Source organism: Bradysia coprophila, unplaced genomic scaffold, assembly GCF_014529535.1.
Source record: "Bradysia coprophila strain Holo2 unplaced genomic scaffold, BU_Bcop_v1 contig_108, whole genome shotgun sequence".
In the NCBI taxonomy this organism is placed as follows: Eukaryota; Metazoa; Arthropoda; class Insecta; order Diptera; family Sciaridae; genus Bradysia; species Bradysia coprophila.
In genome coordinates this window covers 6,270-18,491 of record NW_023503384.1, presented here as the reverse complement: position 1 = coordinate 18,491, position 12,222 = coordinate 6,270, and the positions used below count along the sequence as shown (strand labels likewise).

At 37.6% G+C, this 12,222-nt stretch overlaps 1 protein-coding gene and 1 pseudogene across 1 annotated transcript; both read left to right on the top strand.

The window, feature by feature from the left end:
* The first annotated feature begins 292 nt into the window (after window positions 1-292).
* On the top strand, window positions 293-4,897 carry LOC119073017 (annotated as a pseudogene).
* Window positions 4,898-10,042: 5,145 nt separating this feature from the next.
* Window positions 10,043-11,614, top strand: LOC119073016 (lipase 3-like). Its single transcript, XM_037178339.1, has 5 exons — window positions 10,043-10,187; window positions 10,292-10,484; window positions 10,615-10,988; window positions 11,051-11,188; window positions 11,254-11,614. Exons 1-5 carry the CDS (start codon window positions 10,074-10,076, stop codon window positions 11,611-11,613), a joined length of 1,179 nt encoding a protein of 392 aa, XP_037034234.1. The 5' UTR covers window positions 10,043-10,073; the 3' UTR covers window position 11,614.
* The last annotated feature ends 608 nt before the right edge of the window (window positions 11,615-12,222 follow it).

Sequence of the window (12,222 nt, the reverse complement as noted above, 5' to 3'; positions counted from 1 at the left end):
TTTACGACATGAAAGGGTCAAGATTAAATTTTCGTACGAGTGAGACACTTAACGTTCGTAAAAAGTTAGGGGCGTTCATCCTAATGACGTCAGGTGAAAATATTCAGGAAGAATGAAGGAATGAAGGCCACACGTATCGGTCTAAAGATTACATATTTCAATATTTTTCGGGCTTTTCCACCACGCGCGATGTTGCTTCATGTATTCATAAAATTATGGTCGAATGAAAGATCCTAGCGTAATTACACAGACGTAATTCATTGAATAACCGTTAAATTCAAATTTTGCAGTCATGAATCTTTCATGCATCGTGCTGATATCGCTAGCTTGTCTAGTGTTGACGTCATATGCCTCGCCCATTCAAATTGTTGAAGCCCATCCAACCGAATCAAAATCAGATTTAACGCTAACAAATACGATAGCTGGTCGTCAAACAGCAGCAGCTGCAGTGCCAGCAGTTCCCGCAGCTGTGGACGATGATGATGACGATGACGACGAAGATGATATTGAGGATGCTTTAGACGATGATGATGGTAAGTGAAAGTGGCTTTGAGTGGATTTAAATCGACTTTTTCGTGATCGCTTTCTCTAAACCAGATGATGACGATGAGGAAGGCGGTGCTGCTGATGATGATGACGATGACGACGATGATTATTTGGAACGATTTTTCGATGATATTTTAGGCCGGTTAGTTTTGTGTGGTAACTAACCTTTGTGTGGGAAAAGTTAAGAATTTCTATGGTGTCGCGGAATAAATGAAGAAATTTTTAATTTTTTCCTGAAAAGGGTGAGTCCGAGTACATCTATTTCATTCTACTCGAAAATTTTCCCCACAGATGATGACGACGACGACGATGACGATGTAAGTCCATCGACTGGTCAAGTCCAGCAACCTGCTCAACAACCCTCAGCTCCAACTGCCGTAGCTGACGAAGTTGCTGGTGGCGACTATCCAGCTGGTGATGTTGATGCAGTCTACGATGACGATCAACAAGTCGAAGACAACGGTGTCCAAGTGTTAGATACAGCACCGGGCGATACAGTAAAGGAACCAAGTGAAACAGTGTCAGCTGTTGCAGCGCCAGCAACACCAATCGGTGCTGTTAATGTTGCTGCTGCTGAAGAAGAAGAGGACGATGAAGAAGATGAAATTGAGGATGCTCTTGATGTCGACGGTTAGTTTTGTTAATAACGAAAATGTATGCCGAAGATTATGCACAATTCGACGAAAAAGTGGTGTATCTGCAAGTTTCGTTGTGCTGCCCTTTTGGATTTGAGTTAGATTTCAGCTAACAATTCTTATGATTTGTCTATCTCAAGAACCGAATAATCGATAATGGTTTGCAGGCTAGATTTACTGAAGTTTCAATTTGCATAAACCTTAGTAGAAAATCCACCTCTTCAATTATTCCTAGTTTCGTTGAATGAAAAGAACACCCAGCTTGACAATAAGACAGGCAGTGCAACAGAGCCGGACTGGCCCTATGGGCGTTCGAGCGATTCCCGAAAGGCTTTTTATTTTTGTATGGATAAAGGGAAACGAATAGTCTTTACAAAATGGTATGTGGTGTCGATTGAAACGAATGTGTTATCAGGTCTTTGGCAAGAAGCACAAGTTTACTAAGTATGGGTTAAGTAGGTCTTTGACTTGAAACTATCATCGGGAATTGGACAAATGTTCTGCTACGAAAATTTGGAAAAAACTTCGCAGGTGACAGTGACACCTTACTTAACCCTTTCGTTGTGTGCGATCTTCAAACATACATGGTCTACTCTCTGGCGTATAATCGAACCTGAATTTAATTTCTTTTAAACAGATGACGATGATGATGAAGACGACGACGATGACGACGAAGATGATCTGATTGGAGACGATGTGATTGAAGCTAGAGGTGCACGTGAGTCAAAATCGAAAAAAAACCATCGCCGGCAACATAGATTGGGACGAAGTGGTAGTAATAAAAATGGAAAGAAACCGACCGTTAAATTGACTAAAACAACGAATAAAACTAATGCGAAAAAGACACCGAAGCTAGTCCAGTTCTAAAAGCAGTGTTGCCGAGTTGGGATTTTAATTTTTTCTTAGATTAGATTCGGATTTAAGAACTCTTTTTATTTATTTATTTATGGAACAAAACGATTTTGCTTTGCTTTAATATTTAATATTTATTCTGTGCTAATTTATTTATTATTTATATTTCTTTGTGTGTAATTTTCCGAAGCATTCAGTTAAATAAAACCAGCAAAAGTACGTAAAATTCTCTCAAGTGTTAGTACAATCCTTCTTACCCAAAGTTTGTTAATGCTGTTGGTGTAATTACGACATTTTACATAGAAAATAGAAAGTTGTCCAACAAAATGAAATTGAAATTTTTATTTAACTTAATGCAAATTAAAAGAAAAAAAAAAACAAAAAAATTGAAACAAATCTATCTATCCATCCTTGTGTGCTAATATCTTCTATTCTCGACTGATTCTCAAACTATCGCTTCTGCAATCTAAGGATTTGAAAATTCTACTCTTGTAATAAGCATCATTTGCATGATTAAATTTGGTGGTTGAACGACTGATATAATAGTGGTGCAGTGGAAAGACATGACGAAATCATTTTTCTGGACAACGACTGCAAACAAGACTTATTTGTGAGAAAATACTAAAATCATAGCACTGAGCCAAAGACTAGAACGGATATTTTTTAAACATAAAATTACGACGCAGTAGCATTAAGTACAAACTTAATTTATATGAGAAATTATGACAACTACGACTCCTCCTGAAAATTCTGTTCTCGTGCTATGTTCAGTGATATAGCCGTATTTAAGAGATTGAAATAATTCGTTGGAATTGTATGGGATCTACTACAATGAAAACTCATGACAGCGAAAGCTTACACATACACTAAAACAGTTGCAACGACCCAAGGACATCTTTCACAAATTTCGATTTTTTCATCAAAAAGTAAATTCTTGAACTAAAGTAACTCTCAGTATTACACAGACGAACTGAGCCTTTCGCATTCTTCATACGCTAAGCTTCTAACATAGAGTAAGATCATAGTCCGTTTACCGAAACAATGAGTCGAGGACCCGAATATTTATCTTCCCATTAATCAGCACTCATTGCTCTATTACGCTTGCCTTTAGGACATGCCATGGAGTGATGCATCGCTTATGCTTATACATACACCAAAAGAGAAACCAAAAGTTTACGGTGCTGAAGCTGGTGCTATAATGAAGAATTTTGATTGAAATGCCAGTCTTATATGAAAGTTAGAAAGTTTCAAGAAAAATTCATTTTTTAATTGAATTCATCAGCTGGTACTAATACCTTTGATATCCCTTTGGTTTCAATTCGATGTAAACTGCCTATCATATCATATGCATAAATACACTAGGCCTATACTCGTTCAGGCTAAGATTCAAACTTTTGTTGTATGAAATGAAAGAAGTCGAAGATTCGATCAGTATGGCTATGTGGCAATATATACGATTAACATTTGTAAAGGGTTTTCACATCCATTCATTTCATGATGTAGTTGGTCCATTTAAATTGTATTTCAAAAAGCGAACCTATCTCAGCTGCAATTTCTTGGAGAATTTTTTTTCATTCCTTTAGGTGGTCTGAAAGACAATTCAGTTCCGGTACCCGATATCTTGATCAATAAGTACAATCGATTTGTTGACGGTATCTTTGGACGAATCAATAAAATACTGAAACGATCGTATGATCCAGTTAGTGTTCGTCTCTCAACGGGTGAAACCAAAACTAAAAAGACTAAAACCACAACAAAGAAGAGGTCTGTTAATTCACCCATTCGCCGCATTGAACCCACACCTAAATTACTAAATCAAAACTTTTGAAATTAAAGAAAAACAACCACACGCACCAAAACTAGTCAGAAATCTCGTACAGCATCCCCCATCGATCAATCTGAGATCGATCAAAATAAAAATGATGCACCTCGCGTAGACCGAAATCTAAGGGAAGTTGAACAACCCATTGCCGTCGGTATTCCAGAAACATTTTTGACAACATCGTCCAAGGACGTACCATCAGAAACCCCGAACAGTTTCCTCGAAGAAAACCACTGAAAAACGAGTGACCAAGCGCACGAAAACGAAATCGAAAACGAAACAAGCAACAAAAAAGCAAGCCGAACGAGAAGGTGCCCATGGTGTTTTGTATGGTCTATCTACCCTCACCAGACAAGGGAATGTTCGGGTAAATGCCGTGGCTGATTATACAACCGTTAAAAGTAATTTCGTTTTGGGTCCGTTGGTTCTGAAGTGGAAAAAGCATTCGGCCGGGGTGCCAAGCGTGAATTAAAAAGTGCTACAGCAACAACAACCGAAATGATTGGCCGAATTAATTTAAGAATTGTTAACGGAGCAGCAACGCTTCATTCGATTAAAGTTCAACAACCGAAACAGGTATGATTGCGTTGGCAATTGATTATTTTGCACATTTGGATTCTAAGAATTATAATTTGAATGTAGGTGCAAGTAGATAGTGCCGACAATCACGATAAGACGAGAAAGTTTGTATGGAAAAGAGCTCGCATATTGCTCAAGTGGTCTCACAACAATTAACTGCTGCTGCACGATCAATGTTACAGCCACCACCGAGTACAAATTAGATGCATGCAATTCGTGCTGTACTTTAGCTGACTGTATTTGTACATAAGATTCGATTTAATTTATTTTATTGTCGTATTATTCCCCTTAATTTATTTATTTATTCCCCGCTGTAATGAGATAGACGATTTAGTATAAATAATTTAAAGTTAAAGAGGTTTAAATGTCTAGATTCTACTCCCATTTCTAACTGATGCGAGCTGATTATGCTGCCATTTTGGGCGTGTGACGATAATGTAATACAAATGTAATATGGAAAAAATTGGCGTTTTGATTTGGTCTACAATGAAGAGAGTTTTATAGTGAAGCACCTGAAATCACAGTCCACCCAGAACACCACTCTCCCCTTCAAATGAAACCGAATTTGTAACATAACAGTAGTTCGTCATCGCCCAAAAACCACTTACAGTGGAGGTGTGACGCAAGTCCTGTTATCCGCTTACAAAAGAACTGATATCGGTGTAGGTGACGCTTACAGATTCGACACGCAAAAAGGTATACGTCACAAATGGCAGCTGATGAGGAAAGTACGCGAAAGGCTTATCAACAAAAATCTTACCAGAAAAATTTTAGGAAGAAAATTATAATAAAAAAGTTTGCGTCACAAGGGGCAGATGTTGAGGAAGGAAAATTTTTAAAATTGTGAAATACATTCCTTTAAAAAATGGAATTCAAACGGAAGAAAGCCGAATCATCTGCCCTTGTGACGCAAACTTTTTTATTATAATTTTCTTCCTAAAATTTTTCTGGTAAGATTTTGTTGATAAGCCTTTCGCGTACTTTCCTCATCAGCTGCCATTTGTGACGTATACCTTTTTGCGTGTCGAATCTGTAAGCGTCACCTACACCGACATCAGTTCTTTTGTAAGTGGATAACAGGACTTGCGTCACACCTCCACTGTAAGTGGTTTTGGGCCATATCAGCTCTTTTGTAAGTTGTGATTTTTTATAATTTTGGTCGCAGATAATAGACAATCATATTGTGCAGTTTGAACGAAAATATTCTTCTTACAAAACTGTATAACTTTCTCTTTGATTTGAACCTTCCAGCTTTCATTTGACGAAAATCGAAAATTTGACAAAATTCGAAAATTTTGACGGAATTTGAAAATTTGACGAAAATCAAATCTTTGATAAATATCGAAAATTTGAATAAAATCTAAAAATTGACGAATATCGAAAATTTGACGAAAATCGAAAATTTGACGAAAATCGAAAATTTGACGCGCTTAAAACGCTCATAGCTCCCAAATAGTCGACTTTTTAGTAAAACCATGAAACACTTGTCGACGAAAATGTGAAACTCTATAAATTTGTCTTTTACACGAGGTTTCTATCTGCCTTATTTTCCGAGTTATGGCTGACATAGCTCGCACTTAAAATGCTCATAGCTCCCAAATAGACGACTTTTTAGGAAAACCATGAAATCTGTCGAATGAAATCTGAAACTCTATAAATTTGTCTTTTAAACGAACTTTCTATCTTTTATATTTTCTGAGTTATGGGTCATATAGCTCAATGGCTCAAAACGCTCATAGCTCCGAAATTATAAGCTTTTAAGAAAATTCCTTCAAATTAGTTTCTTAGAATTACGTCCTTAACATACCCTGAAAATTTCAGCCAAATTCACCGGTAAATTAAAAAGTGACAGATTAACAGAGTGACAAAGTGACAAAGTGACAAAGTAACAAAGGTTGGTAAAATTCATCAATTTCAAAATGTATGAAAATGAATTTCTTCATACAAATTTCTGCAAGTTTCCAAGTTTTGAAATTTAATATCTCGGCCAAATTTTAACCTTATGAGGCGTGTGATAGCTCGTTGAACTCGTATGGACGCCCAGATTACGAATAAAATACTTTGGGGGTAGTAGGAGCAAAGGGGGAAAAGTCAAAAAGCTCGTGTATATATGTTACTCAGTCCTGCGGAAAAAATTTTTTGTCAAATTTTTCAGTGTGAACGGACTTGCGTCACGGCCCTTCACTAACGTAGGGCCATGATCGGATCGGTTGATTCATTTAATCTAATTATTTACTTGCAAGAGATAGATTTCAAATCTTTTACTTCACTTGTTTTGAACATTTGTTCTGCTATAGATATAGGATCGCATCAGTAACAGTTTGTTGTTTATGTTTGTCTTCGTTATCGATAGCAGATGAATAGCCTTAGGAATTTATAAATCCTTCCTATGTTTGTCTATCTACGAACTATTTTAAGAAGTTATGTTGTATCACACGGTTCCTAGTACTATATAACAAGCTGTAAATACTTACAATCCCATTTCGTTTTCATTCAGTTTTCAATTATCTTCTTAGAATTGTTCGCAAATGATTTCTACTGAAAAATTCAAGTCGACCCAAAAAAGTGTTTCCATTAAGCAAATCGCGTTCAATGAATATATGGGATTAGTTTCTTTTACTTCTAATTCAATTGCAGTTCGGTTAATCGAAAATCCATTTGTTTGCTGATCATACGATTTTTACAAATTGAATAAAAGATTGTGATCAAATGTGATTGGACTTAGTAAGTGGCTCGTTTTCGAATTGATCGTACTCGTACTCGGTTATCATTTAGTGTTTGTAAAAATGAAGATTTTACTCTGCCTGTTTTCGGTGGCATTTGTATCGGTAACCTTTGCGGCTAGAGCAGATTTTAGACATTATTTTGTGAAAAACTTTGATAATAAAGACATTGAAGGTGTGATTGACAGTGTTGACGATATGCGATCAGATAATGAAATCGTTTCATCTAATAAACTAGAAGTGGAACCAGCAAAACGGTTGAAGAGATCCTATCATTCTCAGCCTCCGTGTGAATCATGTACTAATAATCGTGATCGGTACGACCACTACAATGATGTTGAGTACAACAGCTCACCATATCGTTCCTATCCTGGCGAAAATTATTACAACGCACCTCCAAAGTCTTATTATCCAGACTACCCTCCACATAGTTACAATGTACCGAGTTATTATCCACCGAACTATAACACGCCGGCTACCATCCATCAACTTATAATGGGCCGAGTTATCATCAACCGCCATACAACGCTCCGAGCTATCATCCATCTATTACCAATTCACCGACTTATATTCGACCAAATAATCAGCAACCCATATACAACGCCTATGATCAGAACAAATATCCCACTCCATCATATTCAGACGCACTAAATCCGTATCCACATCAACCAAGTCATGGCATTCCACCGTCGAGTTTGCTCGTTGGATGCCATCCTCACGTATCAACCGTTTCCTGATGCTAGCTATTTTGCAAGTTCCTCATCATACAGACAATCAGAGCAACAAAAGCCACCGCCCAGCCAACAAACTACACCGACATATCGTTTCCATGCAGCCGAAGATTCATCTACTCCTGCAGTCAATGGCGAGTCGAACGGTCCGGACACCAACGAATTGATGCCCGAAAAAGTTCCACTTCTCGATAATTCCATAAATGAAAGTGGACCGGAACCGGTAAAAGATAATTCATTGAACGTTGCAGTCAAAAATGATAACGATGTAACTACTAAGCCACCGGAGGAGGTAAAAGTACTACAGCACGAAACTTTATTTAAAATGGCCCAATTCCATAATCAAAACCGTTCAAAAACTATGACAAGCCGGATGATAAGCAGAAACGAAAGGTATCGTGGAATGTGTAGTTAAGAATGGTAGTTTCAGTAATTAAACGAATTGTCCTACTGTTTTTGATCCTTTTCTCTTTGGGAAAACAATGCAGCAGCATTAGGAGATTTAACAGATCCTTATCAGGTTCAGGTAAGTTTCTAACGGAGAGGAGTGAGGTTGGATACATTTACGTATAGACTAGACGACTGAGTAAGAAAAATATTTTCAAGGTAAAAATGGGTCTGTTCTGCGCATTAGATAGGAAATTGCCGACATGACTACATGCAACTTGTAACCAATGTATCTTGCACAGTTTTCTTCTATTTTTTTGATAAAACGTTTCAACGGAGAGTTTTTGTCGCACTAGATTTGACATTGTTACATTAGCGAAGGTTCGACAGGTAAGGATATTGTCTCGGTGATGCCAGGTTACTCAAGCAATTTGGACTTCCTTAGTCTTTTCACCACTTTTTAGCACATTACGTATGTGCTTCCAAATTTCTATTTTAATGAGTGACCCGAATGTGATCTCTGTATACATATTGCTGTAACATGTAAAGTCATGTTTACGTTTACATTTAATCTAAAACCTTTTCGACTAAATTTTTCTAGCTTAGAATCCACTTGAATATATTCACGTGCCTCTTAACTAAACGCTAAGTTTATTTCTTTCGTGTAACTGCAATTTATCTGATTTATGAATGTTAATCAACTCATCTGATTAGTTGATTATTCTCTCATTATTATTTATAATTGTTGGCAGTGACTTTGCTTCGTATCTCTTTATTCAAGTTTACATAGAATTTGTTCCGATTCGAAGCACTCGAGCTATATTAGGAAAAAAAAATTTACTTTTACCTAGAATTTATGAATTGAACTTTCGCCTTGTAGATGCATATCTCTCATCTCAGGGCTTATTTAGAGTTAAATCAGTTTGAATTGCCACACGATATATCCGTTCACTAAGAATATTTATGAATTAGAGTGGCGTGGGGTAATTTGGCACAGGATGCTAAAACAACACATTTTTCAACTACGTAAAACATGAACTCTTGAGCCTTGCCTAGTGTTCGCTTACAACAGAAGCCACTGCAACCAACGAAGAAAAAGATTTTACTACCTGCTCTATGCGAAAGTTGAACATTACATAGCAATTTTCCTCCTGCGAAAATGGTCGTTTACATGCTTCTGCACCAACAACCGTCACTGTGAGAATTTTCAAGGTTTTCATTAAAAATGCTTGTTCTTTTTCATCTGAAATCAGAGATATGACGGTTGGGTCGTTTCGACGGATAGAGGAAATATGTCGAATGAATTTCAATTTGGTCGAGAGAAAATATTTTGAATATTCTCTCTCAAAAAACCAGGTGTCATTCGACATATTCCTTCTATCTGTCGAAACGACGTTCCAGTCGTCATACATTAGCATCTCTCTGTCTGAAATGCCTAACAAATCTTACCTAATTACAGACAACACTTGCCAAAACTCTTCCCTTGTCTAACACTCGCGTTCAAACATTACACAATGAGCTGGTAAAGAGCTTACTGTGACAAAATCACTCACAGAAGGACATAATGAGTCGAGAATGAATTTTTGTTTAAAATCTCGAAGAAGTAACGAAACTCCGTGTAATAGCCCCTGAAACAGCTTAGTGTCTGGATCAGCGAGAATGTTTCAATACACACAAGCTTTTAATGCATACACTTGATCATCGAAGATGAGCGTATTAGCTTGATAACTGCATCAGTGCATCACCTATCTTTATAATGAGCTGATTGATCAGTCAGTTTTTTCATTTTCTATTGAAAATGCATTTTGGTTATCTACTCTCTGCAACATTCTTAACGTGCTTAGAACCATGGCTGATCGGTGCACGGGGAGTAAAGAATCCACTCCTAAAAACTATGTGCAATTTGAAAACGGTAAATCGTTGACATCACGTTGTAGTCACGCCAGATAAATTTGGGTTGAAATGATTCGAACGTTCTGACATTCGGTACTGCTGTTTCAAATGAAACTATTCCAGGATCAACTCATCAAATATTATGGCTATGATGCTGAGAGACATGAAGTAACCACCGAAGACGGATACATTTTAACGATTTTCCGGTGCAATTCAAAAAACTCAACGCAACAATCAAAGCATCCCGTTATTGTTCAGCACGGTATCTTGGTGTCATCTGATGATTTCTGCATAAGTCCACCGGGTCAGTCTTTAGGTGATTATACTTTAGTATTCAAAATGGGCTAAGGTCAAAGCATAGTGAGAGAAATAGGCCGTATCAACTCATTCAACTTTGTGATTAATAAATTATTGATTGTATTGATGTGAGAGAAATTTTTCTCCAGCATATGTCTTGGCAGATAGCGGCTACGACGTTTGGTTGGCTAATTCACGGGGAAATGTTTATTCTCGCAGGCACAAAACAAAAGATCCGAATAGTTGGTCGGGTGATTTTTGGAATTTTTCATGGCTGGAAATGGGCATTTACGACCATCCAGCTGTTATCGATTACATCCTGTACAAAACAGGACACTCGAAATTGTATTATTTGGGACATTCACAAGGAACTACAAATTTGCTAGTTTTGCTATCTGAACGGCCGGAATATAATCAGAAAATATATGCAGCCAGTCTAATGGCACCAGCGGTGTACTTTTCTCACATGGAAGTACTCACCAGTATTTTGGCGTTGGTACCGGCGGCAGTTAATTACTTAGAAGTAATTCTCAACCGTTTTCCATTCAACTAATTTTACACTTTAACGAATCCGTCGAATTTCAGTCCATACCCAACACAGAGGTTTTTCCGAGAGACCGTTTGTTTACGGAGGATTTTAATACATTTTGCACGGACAATTTGGCTTTCTGTGATTTATGGCTAGATCTGATAACCGGACCGAGTGAAAACCAAAGAAATGAGGTGAGTTCTCTGCCCACCAGAAGAGTGTCACCAGTGTTCGTCTAATTCCAATTAATGTTTTTAAGACAATGATGCCGATTTTTATGTGCCACAACCCGAGTGGAACGTCATTGAGACAGATCGTCCATTATTACCAAACGATTAAATTTGGTACCTTCGCGAAATACAAAAACGGGAAGGAAATTCCATCAGATTTCGAACTTTCACGGATTACAGCGCCTATTAGCCTGCACATGTCTGTGAGTGATATGCTCACTAAATTGTCCGATGGACTAAAGCTTGTGCCTAAACTAAACAACAGTGAAGTTTTCGTGCATATTATCAATGGCACTAAACTCAATCACGTCGACTTCGCATGGGGAATGAACTCAGCCAAAATAGTTTATTCGGAAATCATAAAATTCTTTCGGAAACATCAAAATTAATTCAAAGTTTTAAATGATAAATAAAGCTTCGGAAGGGTGTGTGTGTATGTCTCAATTTCATTATCTATTCGATTGTTACATTACCGTATGCATCAAGAAGTGGTTCAAGTTGAATCACGGAAGAGTAAAAGTAACCCAGGCAGGAGCGCTTGTTTGACTAGGGATTGTAATCGACCGGTGGTACAAAACTTTATTTTACCTGGAAGCCAGACTAATTCCAGGGGTGGCGTTATCTAACATGCAACAAAAAAAAATTTCTCACAAAAGGAGCCTGAGCTCAGAACAAGCAAAGTTCAATCGAAGACAGCTAAACAAACAGAGCAGAATCACTCTTCCCTTTCCCATGGTACGCGTGAAGCGAATGTGGAGACAAATTGCCGTTTCGACCTCCCAGGTAAAATAAAGTTTTGTACCACCGGTCGATTACAACTTTTGAAGACTTTACCCAATGAAGTGGGTCACAACACTGAGAAAGACATGATTAAAACTATCATCACGACAAGAATCACTACATTGCTGTTAGCTGATGAGTTTTCCGGCCCGGTAGAGTTCCTTTTGTCAATTTACTTTACACGTCGCTACACTAATAACGTACCTTGTTCGAAGTCG